This window comes from Anomalospiza imberbis, chromosome 6 (assembly GCF_031753505.1).
Source record: "Anomalospiza imberbis isolate Cuckoo-Finch-1a 21T00152 chromosome 6, ASM3175350v1, whole genome shotgun sequence".
Taxonomy (NCBI): domain Eukaryota; kingdom Metazoa; phylum Chordata; class Aves; order Passeriformes; family Viduidae; genus Anomalospiza; species Anomalospiza imberbis.
In genome coordinates, this window is record NC_089686.1 from 38,515,355 (window position 1) to 38,538,909 (window position 23,555).

The following is a 23,555-nucleotide window of genomic DNA, read 5'->3' on the forward strand; positions in this document are numbered from 1 at the left end:
GCCGCGCCCCGCCCCGACCAGCCGAGCCGGGCCGAGCGCCGAGCGGGCGATGGGCGGCGGGGCGGGGGTTTGAAGGAGCGGCGGCGGCAGCCGGGCAGGTAAGGACGGGCTGGGGGTGTCCCGAGCGGGGACGCAGTTGCCGCCGGGTGAGGAGCCGGGGTGCGGTCAGTTTTGAGGGGCCGCGGGAAGGAGTCGTTCCTCGGGCGTTGCGGCGGGCGGGGGTCTGCCCACGCGTGGGTCTGGCGCTCCGCGGCACGGCTGGGGGCGGTGTGCGGGGTACCGGCCGTCCGTCGGGGGCGGCTCGGGGCAGCTGCCGGGGCTGGCTGCGGCACCGGTAAAAAGTTCCTGGTGGCGCTGGGGAATGAGAGAGGGCACCGGGAGCGGTGCGTGCCCCTTCGTCACCCGCCGGGGAGCGGCGTGCGGCAACCCCCGTCCCAGCCGGGGGCTGCCATGGGCACCGGGTCGCTGCTTGCCCGGCAGTGGGGAGCCTTGCTCGGCACCTGGCGAGGGCTCTGCGTGGGGAAGGGTGAGGTGTGACCGAGGAGGCAGGGACAGCCCCGCTCCGCTCGGGGCTGAACGGCCCGTGCCCACTCGCTGCGTGCGGAGCAGGGGAGGTGCTGCCCTGGGGGCACGGAAAGGTTGGGGGGCCTCGGGGACGGGGCTTTCGTCCTCGCGTCCGTGCATGACAGTGCCTGTCCCCGCCCGGGCCCGGGGGAACCGGAGCGGGGAGCAGAAGGGCGGCGGTCGGGCCGTGCAGTGGGGGCTCTCCTGGAGCCCCCGCGGGACTCGCGCGGGCCCCGCTGCGCTCAGCGTTTGCCGCACTAGCACGGGTGTCCCCGTTGGGGCGGGAGCAGGCGCGGGGCCCGCCTGGCTGCCGCCTGTTGCAGAAGTGGCTCCAGCCTGTGCCCGGTCCCGCGACCTTCCTGCCGCCGTGCCGTGCCCTGCCCCGGCTCTGCCTCCCGCTCAGCCGAGGCTGCCGGCCGGCGCCCCTGCCCGCAGCCGGGCCTGGCTCCGCACGCTGCCCGGGGCAAAGATCGGCGGTGCCCGTGAGCTAGGAGGCGCTTCGTGGCCTCTCGGGTGCGCACAGAGCTGGGCCGAGCCGCCCCTCCTTCCTCCTGTCCGGTTACCTCCGCACAATGGGTACAGTGTGTGCCTGCGGCTTCCTCGGCGGGAATTACAGTTGCATGGGCAGGCACTTTATCCTTCCTGATCTCTTCTCTTCCCCCGAGGGTTTGTTTTCCAGCAGGCTGAGTTCAAAAAGGGCACGAGACACCGCTGGCAAGCAGTCTGGCGCTAAACAAACCTTTTTAGTTAGCATCACATGGAATAGACCCAACTTTCTATTCACACGCAGTGCTACCTGCGAGTTTCTCTGAATTTCACGGTGGCTGGGCTGCTACTGTAAGTGCGAAGGCGGATGAGATAGCACCGGAAGCCTGTGACAGAGGTTTCCAGCACAGCTTACTGGGGTAGGTGTGTGCTGCTGGTGACTCTAGGGGCATATCCAGTGCAGACTGCCAGAGCTGCTCTCCTTCAAAGAGATGCTCTAGCTCTGCCAGACAGCAATCTGAGAGCTGGCTGCCTAGGAGACTGCCAAAGACACCTTGTCTTCAGCCAGAGGTGAAGCTTGATGCACAAAGTCCTTGGGCTACTCTGAACAGCACAGCTGGATTCTGTCCCTGAGTAAGGAGCATTTTGGCAGATGCTTTCTCTTTACCCCTTGTCCCCAAACTCTGTCCCCACCGTCATGTTCCCTTTTTTTCATCTCCTGCTTGCTGCAAGTGAGTTTGGAGGACAGTTTGAATAACATCATGCTGCCTTTTTATGGAAAGTATGTTGCAAGGGAGCACTGTAGAATGGGTGGCTTCTTAGAGAAGCAGCAAGTCCATGGGACTGGGCAAGACTTAAATTGCCTTGGCTTATGGTGCCCATGGTGAGTGTGGTGGCAGGAGGTGAAAGGCTGGGTTGAGGGACAAGTTTCTCTCTTGACTGTGCCTAGAATGATCCAGGAGCAACTCTTTCCTTAGTGCTTACTGCCAGTCTGGGTGCTGAGGGCTTGTGCTTACTGGAAATCCACTGGCAGTAGGTGAGGCCAAATAGTTCCAGTGCTCTGATGATGAGGGGTGCAGGCTCAGCACTAATGGTAAGAAAAGAAGCAAACCAAAAAAAAAGCAAATGTTCTGCCAGCCCATCTGTGGGTACAGTGCTGAAGTCCAGCTTGCTTGGCTGCCAGTGTCTTGCTCTTTGCTCAGATCCATGAGACCATGCCATTTCTGGGAAGCCTGACTCAGGGCACAGCACTGCCACGGGTATAAGGCAGTTCATCCTAAGTAAGCCTCAAAACACGTCTTTCAGAGTGCTGGGGTGAGGATGTTTTTGTACAGTACCTGCCAGGGTTGGAGCTGGGGAGCAGGATGTGGGAGTATACACTCAGTATATTGATTCTTGGCTGTGTCTCGGGAGATGGGTAGTTGAGGTGGGAAGTGGATATTCTCCCCAACTTTATCTTCCTGCTGACCTTCCCCTGCCAGAAGGGAAGTGGTCTGGCAGTATGAGGTCAGGGATATGAATCTTTTTGGCTGTGGTTGAAAGTGAGCACTTGTGATGAAGAATGAGATGGCCTTTCTGGCCCTGTCTCTTTAGGGCATGCCTTCCTGCCTTTTTCAGCTCTCACACCTTGGTCTGGCTATGTACTTTCTTTGCTTCTGGATGAGCTCAGCCAATACTTTGGGATAGCTAAGGATAAATTATGACTTGCTCCAAATAACCTGTAGATGGAGGCATGTCCAGGGAGTATTTTAGTCCCTGTTACATGAACCCTGCCTAGAATGGAAGGCCTTGTTCACTCATGATATCTCACTGGAGGCCAACACCTTTCAGGAGAGCTCAAAATCTCTGTCCAAATGAGGAAACAAGGGCAATGAAGCACACCATGCTCTGAGCATGGCAATGCTGGTGGTGGCAACTTGTACTTCTGATCTTGGAAAGCCCTCCTGGGGTCTGAAAAGGTAACAGCTGGCAGGGGAAGCTGGTGGTGTAGTACCTAAGTTCCTGAAGTGTTGCTGACAAGTCTGTTACTTGAAGCAGTAGTCTGATGGAAAGGGGAATACAGGTCAAACAAGCTTAAGGGGCCTTTTAATGTGTGTTTTGACTTGGAGGCATTTTGTTGCTGCTCTCTCTCAGGGTGCCCCTGCCCTTCTCAGCTTAGCTCAGACTTGGCATCTCTGGAGAAAGACTCTTTTTGGTTTCCCAGGAGGAACAACATGTCTGGCAATGTGTGCAGAGCCCTGCTGCGAGATACTGACTGCCTCCTGCCTCCAGATGCCTTTTCCAGAAAGCCATTTAGAGCCACAGATTGTTACTCAGATAACTGCCTTCCCTGATTCATTAGCAATGTGTAGTCTCTCCTGTAATACTCAAATCTGCCTGTGCCAAAGGCTGAAAGGGAGAGGCCATGTCTTTTAATAACCATGTGATGCAGTTGGAAAAAACTTTTCAACACTTAGTTCTCTGATGGCCTGAGCTGATGGAAACACTCCAAGGGAGAGATACAACTGGGCCCTTGAGGGAGAGGGTACTGCAACTGGGCACTGAGGGAGAGGGTAACTGCTTGTGATTTCTGACCTTACTTTCCCCCAGCATTGCCCTAAGCTCCCCTGACCCCACCTGGAGAAGGCAGCAGACCTTGAGATCGGTCCCAGCACGCTGCAGATCTTGCAGGTCCTGTGTGTGGTGCTGTGTAAATGACTGCTGGTGGCTGGGTTGCGGCCATATGATGTGGGCTCCATCCTGGAGATGAGGCTCCTGCCATGTCCAAATGGGAACTCTGCTGTCCCAGAGATGCTGTGGTGGATCCCAGTGGACAGTGCTGCTATGTGACAGGCACATATCTGGGTCTCCCCATTCAGTATTATCTCTGCTGAAGGGACTTTGCTTTTCGAACTCTTTGCTGTTGAAAGTACTCAGTGTTGTTGCCAGCAGCTTCTGCTTCCTAACCCAGGTGGAGGGACTTGACTCTTACCTGCTGAACTGGAAATATAAAGCTCTGGTAGCACCTGGGCGAGGGCTGTGGGGTGTATGCCAGAAGGGTTTGGCACTCTGGTTCATATCCTGTTCCTACTGCTCCAGAAATATCCATCTCCTGAGTTTCCCCTCGTGGACCCCTTTGGTTTGAGGTGGGAGCTGACCGATCAGGACAAGCAGAGTGGGGATGGAGGAGACAGATGCCTGTTTACTGACATGTGCTGTAGGGTCCATACATGTCCTCTCTGACTGGCTGCCACCTTGTAGCCAGAATCTGAGGGAGACTCAAAAAGCAGAAGTTTTGTTGGGCCTTGTTGCTGAAGAAGGGTTTTGCTGAGCATTGCAGTGCTGTACTTCACTCTTAGAATTGCTGGATTTCACTGTTCAGGTTGCAGCTGTTGTTACTATTTTTTATTTCCAGCCTTTGTTGGGATTGATGTCACCTCCCTTCTGTCATATTGTGCTGTGCCAGGCTAGCCTGGGGTTTACTGTGGCTAGAGGGGTGCAGGAATACAGCACACTGCACACTTGGTTCTCTGTCTGGCCTTTTAAAACAGGTGGGACAGACCAGACCCATGCTTTTACTAGGTTTTTACCTGCTTTTAAGGTCCTGCTCCTGCTGCATCTCAGAGGAATGATGTGTGGATAGAGGGTCTTTAAAACAAAATTCCCAGTTCTTCTCCAGTTCCTTTGCCTCAGCATATTAGTATGTCTGTTCTTCTGTTTCTGGTCTTTCTCCTGATAAGGAGCTAAGAATCCTTCTAGTCTCCTGGAAGAAGGGCTTATCCATTTCATCCTGCAGTTGTGGAATGTGTGTGCCCAACTCTGTGGCAGTTGGAGGAAAGGGGTGCACTGGAAAGATCCCAGCAGAGGAAGAGGATTTCCTCTGAGGAGGAGTAACATCTGCAGACTGCTGTGCTCTCTTCAGCACAAGTTGCATGCGTGATGTTTTTTGCCTGCTTTCTCTCTCCTCTGCCTTTACTCATTCTCTCTCCCTGTGTGCATCTATTTGGATAGACTCTCTTAACTGCCATTATGGGGCTGCCCAAAGCATGTCATGGGGGCTCAGGTTACTGGACAAGATAGTTAATCCCTTTATTGCCTCACAAGTTAGACACTTGCTGCTGCTATCATGTTTGGGAGGGTGCCAGAGAACTTGCATCCCTCCCCCAGCTCCTGATGCTGCTGAAGGATTGGTGTGAAGACTCACTTGTGTTGCGATGGAACATGGTGGCTGTGGCTTTGCCAGCAATTTGGGGGACATGTGTACAGTCCTCCTTGCATGGGTGGGGAACTTGCAAAGGACAGTGCAGTGAACTGGGACTGGGATTATGCAGCATGCAGGTAGTCATTCTCCCCTGGGCTGTCTGGGTAGTCTTGGGTGACACTGAGCCGTGCTTTGTGGCAGGCTGGAGGATAGGGACAGGACCAAGGTGTTGGGCGCTCTTGTCTGTGACTCGGATATGCAGGGGCCTGTCCTTAGATCTCCCTTATGCAGTAGCTCTTCACGTGACTGTCTTTTGGGTTTCAGGTGACAGCATGCTCCAAAACTCTCAAGTACAGCTGAGATGTCTTATCTGCCCTTCAAGCTGAGAATCTTTGGTTAGAGGGGGGTCCTCACAGGCACCACCAGGCCGTGCCGACTTCTCCAGCTGTTCCTAGCCACTCCTGCAACATTGGCAGCCTTCAAAGGTTAGTCATCATGTATGTTAAGTAGATGGTTTACATGTGGTTGCTCCCTTGCTGTTTTAGTGCTTCTAAGTCGGTATACAGGGGATAATCACATAGCAGAAGGGCTTGGCTCTGTGGGTATTTGGGACCTGTGGGAGGCTCTGGAGACAACACTGGCACTTGCAAGCCCCCATAGCCCAGTTCTCTGGAGGGAAGGACCACATTCTCCACAGCAATCCTTTGAATTAAGTGTGATCCCATCTCTGTGGTTGTTCACCTGAGTGTGCATGTCTGGATCCTTCTCCCCTAACAATACTATGGTATATTGCTTATTTCTTGCATAGTGTGCAGTAAGTCGCTGGGACATGGACTGAGGAGCTGCAACAAGTTCTCTGGGCCAGGGAAAATGGGAAGACCCCCCTTCTGAAGGCTGGGAGCTTGTGTTGGCATTGTTCTGTCCTAGCAGCTTCTCTTCCCTCTGTCTGTTACATCAAGTGTTTCTTTGGGGCCGCTGTTCTCAGTGGCCACCTCTCTCCCCCTGCCCCTCATTAGTGTAGGGCTTGGCATGCCAGCAGGAGGGAGCCTCAGCAATGTCTATGCCTTGATCGGATTTGTCAAGGCTCCTTCCCTTTTCTTCCTGTTCATTGAGGTCTGAAACAAAGCAAACAGAGGAGAGGAATTCCAAAGAATAGGAGTGAGGGAAGAGAGGAACGCTGGAGTGACAGGCTGCCCCTGCCCACACACACCCCCTGCCTTGGTCTGGTGGGGCAGAGCTGGTGGCAGAGTATTTCAGGAGGTGAGGCCATTCCTTTGCTCTTCTATTCCCAGCTCTAGCACTAGCTGTCTTTCTCCACATGCTGTGATGGGGGGCTCCTATCCTCACTGCTCAGGTAGCTTCTGGAGCCTCAGGCTTGCTGCCTACTCTGCACGGGCACGAGTGCCTGAGCATAGCTTGTGGGAAGCAGGGCATTATTTGAACTGCTTTGTTTGTCTTGGGCTGTGGTAAAAGGTTTCCCTCTTTACCTGTGTCAGGAAATTTTCCCCTGCCAGGTAGATTCAAAGAAGCCCGACATGGAGCTGCACATCCTGCCTGGGTGCCAGGGCAGTGAGGCACTGGCCCCTCCCCATCTTGGAGCCAGATAAGTGCTGGAACAAGGCCCTTTTGTGCAGACAGGTGTGTGAAGTGGAGACAACCGTGCTCTGGCACTCATATTGTTTCCCAGGAGGCAGGAGACTTGGGAGGGGAGTCATGGCCAGCCAGAAAAAGCTGCCACAGGTAAAGCTTTGTCCAGTCTGATAGATCTCCTTGCTCCCTCCTTTGTCATCCCCAGGCCATCATGCAGTTTGTCCTTTGTCCTGCCCCTGACCTTCCCATAGATTGGATCAGGGAAGGCAATAGGATGCTCAACAGCCCTAGACTAAAGCATTTGAGGCGAAATACATCCCTGCTAGTAATACCCTCCCCTTGCATTTAAGCTGCAAGGAACAGCCTTTAAGCCACAGTCTCTTCTTTTCTTTCCTGCTTCCTCCTTGTTCTCTACCTTCTGGCAATCTTTGCACTCCATGGTTTAATTAAAGAGCAGAGCAAAGTGCTTAGACTCCAAAATGTGCAGATTAAGGGGTTACTAATCCTCTTCCTCAATGGGTGCTCACATCCTGTCCAGCCTGTTATCAAGCTTCTGTTCCCTGAGTGGAAACTTGGCCAAACTTGAGAAGCAAAGAAAGTTGTGGGCTTACAGAATTCTCACGTTGGGTTTGTAGTCAGCACTGGCTATCTTTGCTTTTTGTGTCCTGTCTTGTTTTGGTGCTCCAGGAGCTATAAAGCAGGGGGTTGGTGGTTTTCCTTTGGTTTTTTTTTTGAGTGCCATCTTCTTATTCTGACAAAATAACCTTTCTGACAGAGGAAGTAAATGCTTCCCTTAGTGTGTGCTTGTGTGTTTACTTGCTGGGTATTTTGGTTCAGGTGTGTGCCTTCCCCGTGCATACACCCCTCTCTTGATTTCCCAAGAGTCTCTTCTGTGCTCTTATTCCCAGTGTATGCCCAAATGCTGCAGCACTGCTGAAAGAGCAGGGCTCCCTCACAAAAGTGGGAGGCTGGTGCCTGGCAGTGCTGCATGAGGCCGGTTGTATCCTCATCTGGGGAGGCTGAGATCCCTTTATAGGACATAGGGTGTCAGTGAGAAGGAGAAAGTGGAGTGTTTGTGGATCCAGATGGAGGCACTGGGAGGGAAGAGGGAGTAGTGAGGATGAGTGTGGTGGGAAGGGTATGACTCTTCCTGGAAGACCTGATCACAGGATGGTCTGAGATGTTATGCCTCTCCTGGTGCAGGCTGGGCACTGCACAGAGGTTGCACTTCTGTGGATTGCAGAAGACATGAGCTTTTGTCCTCAGCCGCTCATGTGCTGCTTGGTTGAGTTGAGCTCTGCTGTTTCTTCCCTGCCTTTGTCCTTTGGTGTGCAAGTTCACAATTTAGCTCAGCAGTGTGAGAAGCCCCAGGGACAGGAACACAAGGAGTAGCAGGAAGGGAGGAGGGCTGGTAATGGGTTTGAATGTTGGGAGTATTCTCCTTTCCACTACCTGGCTTTGGGAACTGCCTCCCCTCTGGCATCCACTTCCCCTCCTTTTTGGCTCTCGTCAGTCACTACCTCATTTCCAGTTTGCAAGACGCCTATGTGGGTTTTTTTTCAGGTAATTGTTGTGTCTTAGCCTGGACAAGTTTTTTTCTCCAGTGTTGTCAGAGCCTCTTGGCAATGTGCAAGTTTCTCTGTAGCTCAGAATCACTTCTGGTCATACAAAATGCCCAGGGCACCCTGAGTGGATGGCACTATTGCTGCTTGGGTTTTTTAGAGCCTGCCCCATTCTGGTTTGCTATTTATAGTGCAGTTGTTCCATTCCTGTGTGGATGAGCTCTGCTTTCAGCCTCACTTGGGCACTGAGGGCATTGGTGCCAGGAATAGCTCTGGACAGGGAAGATGTAGGAGTGGCTGCTTGAGCACAGCTCCCAGTTTGAGCTAGTCCCTGTGGAAGAGGTACCAGGCTGCATCCATGAGCTCAGCTGCTTTTCACACAGAGGAGAGAGATTGCCTTTCCTTGTTGGTCAGTGCCTTGTGTGTGCCTGGCTGCTGGGCTAGAGTTTGGCATTGTGAGAGATGGAATTTGGAAGAGTTGCTCCAGTGACTGATACTAGCAGGACTAGTGAGGGACCATGGTGTCACGAGCTGATGGCATGAAGCTGTATCAGCAGAGGATTAGGTTGGTCATTAGGAAAAACCCAGAGGGTGGCTGGGCACTGGAACAGGCTCCCCAGGGAAGTGGTCACAGCACCAAGCCTGACAGAGTTCAAGAAGCATTTGGAAAATGTGCTCAGACACATGGTAAGATTTCTGAGGTTGTCCTGTGCTGAGCTGGGAGTTGGATTTGATGATTCTTGTGGGTCCCTTCCAACTCAGGATATCCCATGATTCTGTGCAGGGCAGTTGGCATGGGAAGCCCTGCTCCCTGCATGTCCGGCAAGCACTGATAGTGACCTTGTGTGTCCTGAACTGCTGCCCACTGGGCCGGTCGGTCCCTTGTGGTGAGGTACCTGCCATTCCTTGCACAGGACCCTGCTCTCCTCTCCCCAGGGAATGTTTGCTAACCCCGAGGGAACTCAAGCTAAGGCCTGAAAGGAGCCTGCAGCACAAAAAAAAATCAACACCCTCCTCAGCATTGCTGCTTGGGCAGAGCTGCTCCAGCCTTTTGGCTCATGATGCTCTCAGCTTGTCTGGAGATCAGAGCTAGACAAATAATTAATTGCTTGATTTAGTGCCCAAAATGAAAAGCTGGAGGGAGAAAAACTCAACACAGACAAATTTGAGAGACCCTTTATCTTTTCTTTCAAATGCAATGCAGCTCAATTACAAACAAAACAATGCAAAATGAGACTTTTTGCTTGGAAAACAAAGCATTTTGTTTTTGTCCAAAACTTGTAATGAAGGAGCAAATAGCTCTGAGCTGTCTGGAAACTGCAGTTTTCAATCAATAACTATTCAGCCAAAACACTTACCCAGTTCTGCTGGTAACAATGAACAGCAGGCACCTGACAACCTGGCTCACAGCCATGCCCCTGGCACCTCCCCAGAGGTGGATGGTGTTGTACCTCTTGTGAGCTTTTCCAGGTAGAGTGCCAATATGGGGTTGTTGGAGTCCCTTTGTCTGCTTTTTTTGGTGTAATTAACCTAATTAATTTTGCCTGAGATGGTGCAGACTCGACAAGCATATGTAGGGGCTAAGTCTGGCCTGTTGTGCTGGGATATGGTCTCCCTTGTCCCACCAGGGAGCACCACCTCGTGCAGGATGTTCAAGAGCATTTCAAGGGAGCAGGGGGATGTGGAGTTTGTCCCTACCCATGGGCACTGCTAGCTGGAAACTTGGGGTATCAGGACCACACAGGATGAAACTCCCACCCCTTGCTGTATTGGCATTTTGCCTGCTGGGTGTTCCAGCTGTGCTGATGGCAGAGCTGGAACAGGTGGAGGGCTTGCTGCAGGCTGACTTGGAGAAAAGCTGGAGTTCCTGGCTGCTGACCCTGGTCAGCTCTGACCCCAGGAACTGTTGCAAGCCCGCAGCAGTGAAAGCGTCAGGAAATGGCAGGGTGAACAGGTATTGATGCCCATAGCACATCCGGAGACCAGGACACTGTGAACTTAATGGATTCAGAGCTGGCCATTAGCTGCAGCACAGACATCAGCAAAAATGCAGATAGTAGAAACCTAATCCCATCAGAGAGGAAGGGAGCTGGAGATCAGCCCCTGTTGCTGCTCCTGTTTCAAGAAGCAATTGGGGTCCTCCTGCACAGTGCCTAGGTCTGGTCCCTCCTGTGCCAAGCTGTGCTGGTCAGGGAGGCATGTGGAGGAGATTTGATTCAGGACTCTGTGGCCTCTGTGTCTGTCCTCAGTTAGGCTTGAGCTTCACCAGGCCCAGAAAAAGGCCAGTGTTGATATGTCACCTGCTGAGTATCCTCTTAGCATCAAATGACTTGTAGTCCAGGGAGGTAAAGATGGAAGCAGGGTGTTGAACACCTTGTCTGGGAGTTTCTTGGGGTCCTTTCAGCTTCTTCTTGGGCTTAAGAGGAATGAGAGCACTTGGGGACTGTGTTGCTGTCTGGGTGGGCCCCCTTTACTTTGCCTGAGAGTTGTGGCAAAATGCTGCTGCCCAGCCTGTAAGCACCGCAGGGTGTCTGGTAGGCTTAGGCCTCCTACGCCACGCTTGCACATTCGGCTGTCCCCACGTGTGCCCCGCATGCCCTCTGTGGCTGACGCTCTGCCGGGCACCTGAACCCAGTGCCTGGTTGCAGGCAGGGAGACTGACCTGCAAAAGCAGACTGTGTCTAGCAGGGCCTTGTGATCAAATCCCTGCCAAGAGGAGCTGCTCCCCTGATACATTCCTGGGTTTCAGACATTAAGAGGTAAGCAGCAAGGCATTCCTGTCAGTCCCAGCCTGAGCTTGCTGGTTTCCTCTGGAGACAAGTTAACAGTCCAGTGACAAGAGTCTCTGCTTCAGCCAAGCTTGGAGCTTCAACACCCTTCAGAGACTTTTAGCTCCTCTTCCCGAAGTGCTGTGCTTTTGCCAGAGAAGAAGATGGCTTTTCAGTGTGACCTCTGCAGAACAAAAAACTGAACTCAGAGCAGCAGAATTGTGTGTGCGGTAATCTTACGGGCCTGAGAAGAGCTTGATGTTTGAGACTGAGCTGTACCTGAGGCACAGCTGTCTGTTGTTCCAGGAGGATCCTTTCCAGGATTTTCTCAGCAGCTTGGTGGTGTCTGGGAGCAGTGGAGAGACGAGGATGCTTCCTCCTTTTATAGAATGTGTTGGTATCCAACTCTGTGAGTGCTGCTGGATCTCACCTCTAGAACAAGGTGACTCTTTTGCCAGAGGTTGCTCTTTCCAGGGAAATACAAAGGTGAAACTCTCACTTAGGGTTTGCTTATCATAAGACTGGGGAGGGAGGGATGGCATGGTAATCCGGAGCATGGGGTTTTAATCCTGCTCTCCTGGCCAAATTCCATTCCGCCTCTGTAAATTCCTGCAGCTACCCTGCTCTGCACTGCCTGTGTGGTATCTGCCGGATGGCACAGCCCCCCTCAAGCGGCAGCATTTCAGGCATGGGGAGCAGGACAGGGAGGTGACCCTGAATCATAAGGCACTTTGTCAGAAGGGTGCTGCAGTACACACTTTAAAGGTGATCTGCTGAATGAGGAACCAGCCTGTCCCCTCCCTCTTTGTAAGAGCAAAGTGATTGTCCCCGATTGCCTCTCTTCAAAGTGTGGTGCCTTTTCTGAGTTGCCAGTCTGGCTGTGCAACTCTTGTCACAGCTTTTGGGCCCTTTCTCACCTTCTGCAAACCTGGGAAGCTGTTGTGTTGGGCTTCTACTGAGGCAGTCTAAGCAGGTCAGCTAAACTGTCATTCTTCCAAAAATGAGACCTGGGAGAATTTGCAGTTTCTGTCACCTACAGCTAGGTAAGACAACAGGCACCATAGCTCCATGAAATCACTCCTCTCCTGGCTGCCCTGCAGCTCTTTACTGGGAACAGCCAGGCTACCTCTTCACTTGTAATGCCTATGGCAGAGGCAGTAGAGGGGGAAGCAAGCCTGGGACTGTCCCTATGCCCCTTCAGGCCTCTGGCTTGGTACCCACAGTGTAGCTGTGCCTCAGTGTCCCTCTGCAGATTCACATTAGCTCTAGAAGAGACAACAGGCTGAGACACCCACCCTACCATGAGCCATGCTGCCAAATATGATGTTGTGGGAAAACAGAGCTGCTCCCTTCTGTGCTTTCAGGGCTGGAGAAAACATGGTAATGTGATGGCAAAATTTCCACTGCCAGCTCTCTCTAAACATTAACTGCTCACCTGATTATTACTGAGCCGTAGAGAGTGAAGGCCATTCAGGCTGAGTGATGGGGCCTACAAAGAAAAGGGGATTTCCTGCAAAAGAGTGCATCTTGGAGGAGTAGAGTGCCAGCACATAGGCAGCTCTCAGGGGGAGCCTGGGGCAAGCAGAGTGGCTGTACTTTCTCAGGAATGAAGGTTGCTTGTGCTTGGAAGGGTGGCCGGCGTACAGCCAGCTTTGGGCTCCTGCCCACGCCTCAGAGGTTGGTGTGAGCATGCACTGGTGTTTGTGCAGCTGCCCAGCTCTGCTGGCATGACATTCCCTGTCCCCTGGCCATTGCCCTGTTGTCATGGGAGGCAGGGTGTCCCAGGCATGAGATAAGACCTGGGTCCTGCCTGCCCCTTCCCTGGTATCCACCCTGGTCAGCTTCTTCTAGCTAGATAGGGGACAGGGGTCCCTTTTCCCAGTGGCTGTATCCCCTGATCCCTGCTGAAGCAGGAGGTGCTTGCTCCTGGGAGGAATGTGGGGGAGGGAGGATAACCTGCTGTGAACAGCACTTCTGCCCCGCACCCGCGCTGGGGTTGGAAGCCGGCAGTATTGGGAAACCTCTCGTCTTACTGCTGGCTGCGCTTGTCTGGTGAGCAAGGAGACTGAGGAGGGAGGGCGGAGAGGCCCCATGCCGTGACTGCAGGGACGGGTAGAGCCGGGAGCTTTACGTGCTGTGCCACGGCTGCTGGTACCCGCTGTGCCCCTTGCCAAGGAGCTGCTTCCAGCCTTGCCCTCCGCTTGCTGTGCCTCTAATGTTTCACGGAGGAGGAGAGGCTGTGTAGCTGCCTTCGGGTTTGTCATCTTCACCCCCATGAACACCCCAAAAATGCCCCTGCTGTGCCTGTGCTCCCCAGCGGCCTACCTGTTCCTGCCCTGGCTGGAGAGGGCCTGGCTGGCTCTCAAAGCACTCGCTCTTGGTGCTGGGAGCAAACAAGGTATGGTGGCCAGGACAAGCGTGTGGAGAGGCTGTGGAGGTCAGCTGGAGCACGAGGCGCTTTCCTCTGCCGAAGCGGTGCTGTTGGCAGTGGGCTGCAGGAGGTCTGGACTGCTCCCAAAGCACGGGTAAGCCCTGCTGCCACCGCCTCAGCTGGAGCACACGATGGATACGGTGGGGCAGGGGCAGGACGGTTCCGGGAGCTGAGCGAGTGCCCCGGGGCGGCAAAGGGAAGGAAGGGCCCCTGCCCTGGGGAGCCGCTGGCTCAGAGGAGCCCAGGGCAGCCCGGGCGGATCCTCTCCCTGCCGGGGCAGGGCTGGGCTGAAGGGCGCTGCTGAGGAGCCGCTGCCTGTTGTACCGGGGCTCTGCAAGGGCAAGCAGGAGCTGCCCGAGCCGGGAGGTAAGCGTGCCTCCCAGGGCAGCCATCTGGGTGCTGCTGTGGCTGCGCGGGCAGGCTGGGGCGCGCTGCGCCGCGCCTCGCCTGGGGCTCTCGGGTGGGGGCAATTTACATTGCATCGCAGTGCTGTGCAGGCGCTCCGCATCCCAGTCCTCTGCCTGCTGCCGCTCCTGGCCTTCTCCCACCGCACCCGGCCCCCTCCAGACGCCCGCGGTTCTGGACACCCTCGGCAAGGGCTTCTTCTGCTCCAGCCCCGGGGCCGGCGCGGTGGGGATGGGGGGAGCTGCAGGTAGAGCCTCTCTCTGCATAGTTAGCATTCCCAGCCCCGGCCTCCTGCTCCGCCTTCCACCATCCTGCTCACTCCTGGTACGCTGGGCAGGTCTGGTTGTACACTGCACCCTTTCAGTAAGCCCTGCTCTTCTGAGCCAGAGCAAGGATGAGACAGCAGGGGAACAGTTCCTTCCCTTTCAGATCCACACTGGGACTTGCACTGTGCTAAGTTGATGGGCAGGTACTCTGATGGTGGTCAATATCTCTTCTCTCTGGGTAGCAGCAAGGTCTGTATCCCACCCTCACCATATTTACATCCCGGGTAAGCCGTGGAGCCGCTCTTTCCTAGTCATGGGGAGAACAGATGGGCTCTGCTGCCATCCCAAGTCCCCCTCCACCTGCCCCAATAAAGGAGGAGGCAGGTGCTAGGAAGGGGGTAGATAATCCTGATGCTTCCTTTTTTTCACTGTGAAAGAGGGATATTGAGGCCTGGGAGTAGGAAGGGAGCTGGAAGGAGGATGGATTCCTCCCAATTTACTTTGGGAAACTCTGCGCCCCTGGCCCCCTGGTGCTGGGGGCTCTCGCGTAGAAAGCGAATTTAATCTCTTGTTTTGTTTGTTCTTTCTTCCTCTGAAAGGGGGGCCGGCGGGGTGTGCGGGGGGAGCTTGGGTTTGAGAGCGGGGAGGAGGGGGAAAGTGTCAGATCTAGAAGGGAGGAGTAAAGGGAGGACAGGGAACGGCAGCCCCGGGAGGGAGCAGTAGCAGTGGGCTGCCAGCCGGCTTGGGAGGCGCCGGGGAAGGAGGAGGCGAGAGGCAGGTAAGGAAATCGGCGCCTGGGGGGAAGGCAAGCAGCCAGGTGAGGAGCAAGACAAGGGGTGGCCGGAGGGATGGGGGTGTTATGAGGTGGGGGATGGATGGATCCTTGCGTGCCTTCGGGAGAGGCTGTGAAAACTGAGTTGCTGCTGGTCCTATCTGGTCCCGCAGAATTGCCATCCTAGTATTGTGTTCCCATGCGGGCTGGGGACAGAGTACCTTTCCTGCAATGAGGGGCCATGGGGGCAAGTGGGAGCAGGACGGGTGCTGCTGTGTGCCATCACCTTCTCTCTCCTTTGTCTGTGCTAAAGTTGCTTTCCCTGCCCCTCAGCTTCCCCTTGGTGCTGCTGACTTCCTTGGCCGTTCCTCACCATGCCCCCCTTCCATTCCCCTCCAGCCTGGCCTGAACAGCCCTCCAACTTTGTGTGAACCTCAGCATGTGGGATGGGAGACAGGCTGGCAGCAGCATGTGGAGATCTCGCTAGGTCCAGCATGGCCCGTGGCTGTGGCACGGAGAAGGGGTGCCTGGGCTTGGTGTGCTCCATGTGTCAGCTCCCCGTTCCCTGCCATGCCTGTGCTTGGCCTGCTCTGTAGAGCACAAAAGCAGGTCGAGCCTGGGCCTGGCTTGCAGGGAGCTGTGATACCTGTAGACATCTTCTCTGCTAGGAAAAGGGGTGCAGCTCTCTGGGGCCGTGCCTACTGCCACGGGAGCTCAGCTGTATCTCCAGTGGGCTGGCGTGGCCATGCTCACGCGGGCTGGCCGTGCCCCAGCCCTTCTAGAGCCTGGGTATCCTTCATTAAGGGTGGATGGGACCATCCGTCTGCAATTCCTCCAGCGGGCTGGAGCTTGCACCCGGCCCCAGGGGCCTCGGGGAGGGTCGGGGCGGCGGTATGTGTTCTCCTAGGCTCCAGCCCCCGCGGCCCCATGGGCATCTGCACATCAATGGGCTCCAGCGGGGTGTGTGCAGGGGAAGCAGACCCCAATCCGGCCCATTCAGCCCGAGGGCAGCTTTTGTTGTCCAGATGTTGCTGCGCCGAGGGCGCGGAGCCGCGGGCCGGGGTGCAGAGCGAGGGCAGGCTGCGGCGGGGGGCAGGGGTCTCCTTCCCCGCGGGGTTTTTGCCTCCCCGGGCACCCGGCCCCGCGGGGTGCCGGGCGGGAGCAGGGTTCTGCCCGTCGGGGGAGCGTCCCGCCGGCGGCGGAGGAATGAAAGCGGCGTAACACGCGTGGCAGAGCCGCGGCGGGGTCAGGAGGCTGCCCCGGCCGCCCGGTGTTCCAGGGCGGCGGGGGAGCGACTTTCACCGAAGTGTTTGGGGTTTTCCCATCGAAGTGGGCGGGCGGCGGCGCTTGGGTGCGGGAGTTTCCCGAGCCCCCAGGCCCTGCGTGGGCCGCGCTCCGGCCGAGGCGGCGGGGGAGGGACCGCGCCCCTCCCACGGGCAGGCGGCGGGACCCGCCGCACAGCTCGGGAGGGCCTCTTAGCATTATTACCTCTCCCCTCCTCTGTGAGCCCTAGGGCTGCGGGATGCCAGGGAGCAAGGCACAAAGCTGGGGTAAAATCTCTTGGAAACCTCCTTCCTATCCCAATTCCCCCCATGTTTGAGGTCCCCCCCCCACACCACAGGCTCTGCAGTCCAGTCCGCATGGTGGGACGAGTCTTGGGGGGTAAATGTTCCATCATGGGGAGGAGTGTGCTGTCTGGAGAGGCAGTGGGTGTCTGTTTCGCTGCTTCAGTTGCCCAGGTATTGTCTTGGAGGGAGCAGGTGATGGAGGATGTCCTGCTGGGGAGATTTTGGCACACCTGGGTGAGGGCTACTGGTGAGACCTCTCTCTTTTTCCCTGTCCCTCACAGGCTCTAGGATGCCAGGGCCAGCCGGACTCGGGTTGCCCACCTGATCCTTGTTGCCCGTGTCCTGCCAGCACATCATGTTGCGCTCCTGGCGCATGAAGCTGAAGTTGCTGCTCGCCACAGTGACCCTGGCCATTCTCCTCTCCTGGCTCTACCTCTTTGTGGGAAGCCTCGAATGTGAGTGAGTCCTTCTCATCCTCCTCAGATCAAGGGACAGTCCACAATAGGCGGCAGGCAGCAGGGGATTGGGCCTTGGGGTGATTGCTCTGGCTATGCAAGTCACTAAAGGTGTATCTGACTTCAGGACATCTCCAGGGACATCTCTGGAGATCAGGAGAAGAGAGCTGAGATGTTGGCTGGGCACTTGTGAGGCGTGCTGGGACCTGTCAGTTGTGGGTCTGCCCCAGTATTCACACGTGGGCTCTCCTGGCCTTGTCATGCCCTTGGCATGCCCCTATCTCTTCCACAGATGGCCGCTTCCTCCTGCTGCCACCTTGTCTGGGCGAGCAGCCGAGCCGGGATGTGGAGCGGGAGGCGCTGGCCTCACGTGTGCGCAGGGTGGAGGAGGAGAATCAGCAGCTCCGGCTGCAGCTTGGCCAGGCCCAGGCGGAGGGCAGCGATGGCAGCCCGCAGTGGGGGGCTTCTGCCGAGGACAGAGACCCCCCTGGGGGCGAGAGGAGCAACCACACTGCTTGCCCCAAGCAGCGGACAGTGCACAAGTGTGAGGTGGGTGATGGCACCAGCACGGTGGCATTGTGGATAGGGAATGTTGCGTGGGAGGCTGGGACCCTGTGGAGCATGAATATATGAGCAACTCACGTGGCACTGCTCTCCCTGTCCTCTGGCCATGCTGGGGCCTCATCCTGGCTCTCCATGGTGCTCGGTGGGTGAGGGTATTTTCCTTCTCCAGAGAAGGACACCAGACAGGAGGAGTGGCAGCAAGACTCCCGCTCCCCGCTTCTGAGTTAGGGAACTCCCACCTCTCTTTGGGGCTCCTTCTGCATGGGAAAGGTTGGGTTTTGAAGCTTCTTCCTGTAGTGTGGTCCCAGGCAGGAGCTGACAGCCCCTGCAAGGAGGGGGTGTCCAGTCTCAAAAAGGCACGTTTGTCTTTGGGCAGCTCCTTCACGTCGCAATTGTGTGTGCTGGGCACAACGCGAGCCGGGACGTGGTCACCCTGGTGAAATCCATCCTCTTCCACAGGTAATGGGGACATGTGCCAGAAGCCTGCTAGTTGGGGTTCTCAGATGAGCTGCTGCAGGCGGCAGCGGGGCAGTGCTGCAGAAGAGGGGCTCCAGGACCTCTCCCCACCCCTTGTGCCACTGTTTAGAGGGACAGAGTGGAATTTGTTTCCCCCAGAGGGTTTTTTTCCCATTTGCCCCCTCAGCTGATGTCTGTCCCATGGGTGGGATGGTGAACTATGTCCTTTTCATTCTGCTGTGATGCTGAATGTTGCTGTGCTTGCCCTTGGCAGGAAAAACCCTCTACACTTTCACTTCATCACGGATTCGGTGGCCCACCAGATCCTCCAGATGCTCTTCCAGTCCTGGATGGTGCCTTCCGTCCATGTCAGCTTCTACAATGCTGATGACTTGAAGGCAGGTGCTTGCCCTCCCTTTACCCTGTCCCAAGCCAATGCTTAGAGGAGGGATGAGTGGATGGAGGGTGATTGACTTTTACTTGCTGATCCCTGGCTCACCCCCTCCTCTTTCTGGGCTGGTTGCTGGTGCTGCTGAGAGGGGAGCACAAGGCTAGTAGTGGTGGGGTGGGGAGGTGCCTTGCAGTAGCAGTGCCTCTGTGGCAGAACTGAGTGCCCCAGTGAGACACTAGGGTCCAGGTGGAGGTTCTGGTGCCTGGAGGAAATGCTTCAGGCTCAGCTGGCTCCACAGCTCTGCGTGCCCTTCTGTTGTTGGCCTCCTCTGCATGGGGTTCCGGGACATGCAGCTGTCCTGCCCGGGCAGGGGAAGGGCATGGCCATGCCCAGCCCTGAGGTGTGTTGCCTTGCAGCCAGAGGTGTCATGGATCCCCAACAAGCACTACTCTGGCATCTACGGGCTGATGAAGCTGACACTTACCAAGGCACTACCATCCGACCTCTCCAAGGTCATTGTCTTGGACACGGACATCACCTTTGCTACCGACATTGCAGAGCTCTGGGCTGTCTTTGGAAAGTTTTCTGGTGAGGACAGGGTGCCCCTGGGGCCCTGGCAGGGCCTTGGATGTTGGGCTCAGGGTGGCAGTGCCTGCCTGCCACAGCACCAGCACAGTGGGTTTGCTTGGGCCCTCTGAACCAACAGCAAGATGAGCTGCGTCCATGTCCCTCTGTTTCCTCAGAAAAGCAGGTGATTGGGCTGGTGGAGAACCAAAGTGACTGGTACCTGGGCAACCTGTGGAAAAACCACAAACCATGGCCAGCCCTGGGACGTGGCTTCAACACGGGTGAGTGTGGGCTGCCAGGGTGGCAGGTGCAGCCTCATGGCACATGCAGCTGAGGTGGTACTTGGCACAGGGAGACTGGGAGAGGCTGAGGTAAGGTAGGAAAGTGGTGGGTACAAGAGGACTGCTACAGCATCCCACGGTTGTGGGTAGGCACAGAGAAGTGGCATGTCCCAGGGGCTGAAGGCATGCAGGCAGCTGTGCCTCAGCTCTGTAGTGTCTGGGTGCTCTCTCAGTGACCCAGTGCCCTCTCCCCTGGCACTCAGGAGTGATCCTGCTCCTGCTGGACCGCCTGCGTCGCCTGGGCTGGGAGCAGATGTGGCGGCTGACAGCAGAGCGGGAGCTCATGAGCATGCTCTCCACCTCGCTGGCTGATCAGGTAACTGTCCTTCCTCTTGAGACAGGTTGGTCCTTCTGCATTCCCATGGCACTGCACGCACAGGGGATCTTCCTCGCCACCCATGCACTCACCTTTCTCTCTCCTAGGATATCTTCAATGCGGTGATCAAGCAGGACCCATCCCTGGTGTACCGGCTTCCCTGCTTCTGGAATGTGCAGCTCTCTGATCACACCCGCTCAGAGCAGTGCTACACTGAGCTCTCAGATCTCAAGGTGGGTGGGGTTGCCGCTTTTGAGACTGGGGAGGGCCTGGAGGACCATGCAGGCACTGTAAGTCCAGGGGAGTCAGCATGGAGTCTGAGGGCTTGGGGAGCCTGGTGCTGCTGACTTCCCTTACGTGGGGTGACACACTACTGCTCAGGTGATACACTGGAACTCGCCCAAGAAGTTGCGGGTGAAGAACAAGCATGTGGAGTTCTTCCGTAACCTCTACCTGACCTTCTTGGAGTACGATGGGAACCTGCTGCGCAGGGAGCTTTTTGGCTGTGCCAGTCTTCCCAGCCCACCCAGGGACCAGGTGAGGCTGACTGCGAGTCTGCCCCCAGCCCCAGAGCTTTGGGTGGGCAGAGACCTCCTCTGGGGTTCCTACTCTCCCTCACCTTCTTGGTGTTGCAGTTGCAGCAGGCACTGGAGGAGTTGGATGAGGATGATCCCTGCTATGACTTCCGCCAGCAGCACCTCATGCAGCACCGCATCCACCTGTTCTTCCTGCAGTATGAGTTCCTGGCCCTTCCCAACCCCACCGATGTCACCCTCGTGGCCCAGCTCTCCATGGACAGGTACTTGCTAGTAGGACTGGTGGGAGGTTGGAATCCACCTCCACTCCTCTGGGCAGGCTCTGCAGCTTTGGAGCTACCAGGGAATCTCATTTCATCATTCTCATGCCAGCATGTGGCAGTGAGAAACAACACCCCAAGCTGGGAGCATCAGTTCTTCCTGCACCCTCCTGAACTGGCATGCGGCTCTCTGGAGGCGCCCAGTTCTGGGTTTGGTTCAGAAGCTGCCGCAGGGCAGGTCTGCTGCTCAGGCTGTGCCCTCTGCTCCAGGTTACAGATGCTGGAGGCCATCTGCAAGCACTGGGCAGGCCCCATCAGCCTGGCGCTGTACATGTCGGATGCCGAGGCGCAGCAGTTCCTGCGCTACGCCCAGGCCTCAGAGGTGCTGAGCGCCCGCCGCAACGTCGCCTACCACATTGTCTACAAGGAGGGGCAGTTCTACCCCATCAACCTCCTGCGCAACGTGGCCTTGGCCAACACGCAGACGCCGTACGTATTCCTGACGGACATCGACTTCCTGCCCATGTACGGCCTCTACGATTACCTCAGGTAAGGCTTTTTCCAGCTGGCTCTTGCTCAGCCTGCTGGGTTCCCCAAGCACCAGAGTTTTCAGGAAACGCCCTGGGGTAGCAGCTCTCAATAATGCAGAAGCTGTTTCATTTGTGTTCAGCCTTGGGATTCTGCCTTTACTTTTGTCAGACCCCAGCAGATGAGGAAGGAGCTGTGCTTGTGAGGATTCCCCTGCTCCTCCTATCCCTGTGTGGTACCACTGCAAATTCTCAAAACCCATTAATACCCGTGTGGAGTAGTGGGCAGGCTGGAGGGGCTGAGGAAGGAGGCTGTGGCCATGCGTCACAGTCAGGGAGACCTCACACCCTTCCTACTACCACAGGAACTCCATCCAACAGCTGGAGCTGCCCCAGAGGAAGGCAGCTCTCATCGTGCCAGCATTTGAGACCCTGCACTACCGTCTGACCTTTCCCAAATCCAAAGCAGAGCTGCTCTCCATGCTGGACATGGGCTCCCTCTACACCTTCAGGTAGGGACTAGCACTGTCCTGCCATCCAAGCAGAAGCCTGCTGTGTACCTTTGTGGCTTGGGGCTGTGCACCCCCTGTCTCAGAGGGGAGTAGCAGACCCCCTGCATCCTCTACTGTCTCAGTCTCTCATTTCCATCTCTCCCCGTAGGTACCACGTGTGGCCAAAAGGCCACGCCCCAACGGACTACGCCAAATGGCGGACGGCCACCGTGCCCTATCGCGTGGCATGGCAGCCAGACTTTGAGCCTTACGTTGTAGTGAGGCGAGACTGCCCCAAGTATGACCAGAGGTTCGTCGGCTTCGGCTGGAACAAAGTCTCCCACATCATGGAGCTGGATGCGCAGGTGGGTGAGGGGCTCCTGGCGCCGCTGGCTGTTGGGGGCCTGTGGCTGGGCGGTGACGTTGGTACCACCAAGCCAATGATGGTAAGGGCTGCTGCTCTATCCCCAGGAGTATGAGCTGCTGGTCCTGCCCAATGCCTTCATGATCCACATGCCCCACGCCCCCAGCTTCGACATCTCCAAGTTCCGCCTGAGCGCAGGGTACCGGGGCTGCCTCCAGACACTGCGGGAGGAGTTCCACCAGGACCTGTCACGGCGATACGGGGCTGCTGCACTCAAATACCTCACTGCCGAGAGAAGCCTGTGACGCCTGGGGACAGTGGCTGCGGGGTACAAGCAGCACACTGGAGAAGGGAGGGCGCAGGGCCTCCCTCTGCCTCTGCCCACCGCCAGAGCCCAGCCCGAGGGAACGGTGTCGGCAGCACAGCCTCTCCAGCCCACCAAAGGGATGCCTGTAGATAAGATGGAAGACATCAGCTGCAAGAACAGGCAGTGCCTGCAGGTCAAGCTGCTCCAGCCTTCCTGTGTTACAGGGGAACCTCCCCATGCCAGGGGCCAGGGGTGGGAGCTCCTCCCTTCCTTCTTTTAGCCAATGTGGCTTCCCAGTCTTTGTTAGCTCACCTCACCTTGAGGCCTGGCTTCTCCAGAGATCTGGGAGCTGTACAGTACCCTGTTCTGCCTCTGCTCAATGGCCCCAGGTCTGAGTCCACACAGCCCTCAGGGGCTTTGGTGAGTCGGAGATGAGGTTGTAGAGCAACCCTTTATGTTTTTTGTGGAGCAGGCTCAGAGGAAGCCTCCCAGCACCCTGGGAGGAGCAGCCAGGGAGTACTGCAAATAGTTGCAGCCTTGGTTCAAGCCCAGATCAAGGCTGGCTTGTTAATAGGGGGAAATACTATTATTCCCCATCTGTATGGATGCAGTCTCCAGTGGAGCTGGCCCCATACAGGTGGTGTGGGCATCACCCAGAGCAGGATGAGCTCCCTCACCAGGATGGGCTGTCTGCTCTTGCCAGCAGTGAGCTCCCAGGATGGACCTGCACCTCCCATGGAGTAGCCATGCTGGTGACAGACCCTGTCCTGTGCTGCTATTGCCCCACAGGGCAGGGCTGCCAACCATCCCCATGGGCAAAACAGCAGCTTCATGGGCCAGCACAAGCTGGGAGAAGTTCCCGGTGAGGACCACCCTGCTCCTCCCCAGCTCTCAGCAGCACAGTTGTTGCCATCAACAACCAGGGACATGGCTGACACTGGACAAGACCATAGCTGAACACTGTTGCAGGAACCCCATGCTGGGAGCAGCTTGACTGGACACTGTCCTACTGCTATCACACACTGGAGCACAGAGGATGCATTGCTTTCCTCACACTATTTAAATTATTTAATACTTTTTCTCGTAAGAATTCAGTAATTAGGGTTTCTGGGTTTTATTTTTAATCTTTTCTTCTTCTTCTCAGATGATTTTGCTGGTGGCCCTGGAGGCTCTCCAGGCCAGTTGCTGCTGCAGTCTCCACTGTTCTCTTCTTAGCTTTGCTCTGGGCTGCAAGGGCCAGCTCTGTATAGGGCGAGGATTTCCGTCCATGGTGGGAGCGGCTAAGAGGAACCATAGAAAGTGCAGGGTATGGAAAGGGCACAAGCGCCTCTTGCTTATTCTCTCTTTTTAATTTAATTTTTAAATTAAAGCTTTTTTATTCTTTTTCA

At 56.1% G+C, this 23,555-nt stretch overlaps 1 protein-coding gene and 1 long non-coding RNA gene across 6 annotated transcripts; one reads left to right on the forward strand and one right to left on the reverse strand.

The window, feature by feature from the left end:
* Position 1: 1 nt before the first annotated feature.
* LARGE2 (LARGE xylosyl- and glucuronyltransferase 2) lies at positions 2–23,555 on the forward strand. Of its 5 annotated transcripts, none has more exons than XM_068193509.1 (16): positions 12–98; positions 5,555–5,715; positions 16,874–17,047; positions 17,340–17,596; positions 17,988–18,070; positions 18,342–18,469; positions 18,879–19,046; positions 19,202–19,306; positions 19,570–19,682; positions 19,790–19,915; positions 20,064–20,219; positions 20,318–20,481; positions 20,749–21,027; positions 21,371–21,517; positions 21,666–21,861; positions 21,968–23,555. In XM_068193509.1, the coding sequence occupies exons 3-16, from the start codon at positions 16,948–16,950 to the stop codon at positions 22,163–22,165; spliced, it is 2,220 nt and encodes a 739-aa protein (XP_068049610.1). In that variant the 5' UTR covers positions 12–98; positions 5,555–5,715; positions 16,874–16,947; the 3' UTR covers positions 22,166–23,555. The 5 variants fall into 5 exon arrangements, with proteins under 5 accessions (XP_068049613.1, XP_068049610.1, XP_068049609.1 ...); XM_068193508.1 differs by lacking the exon at positions 12–98 and adding an exon at positions 5,153–5,219; XM_068193511.1 differs by lacking the exon at positions 12–98 and adding an exon at positions 5,243–5,367.
* On the reverse strand, positions 9,547–13,680 carry LOC137475822 (uncharacterized). The gene is made up of 2 exons (XR_011000088.1): positions 13,476–13,680; positions 9,547–12,157 (listed from the first exon to the last, which is right to left on the reverse strand). It is a non-coding gene; the product is annotated as an uncharacterized lncRNA (long non-coding RNA).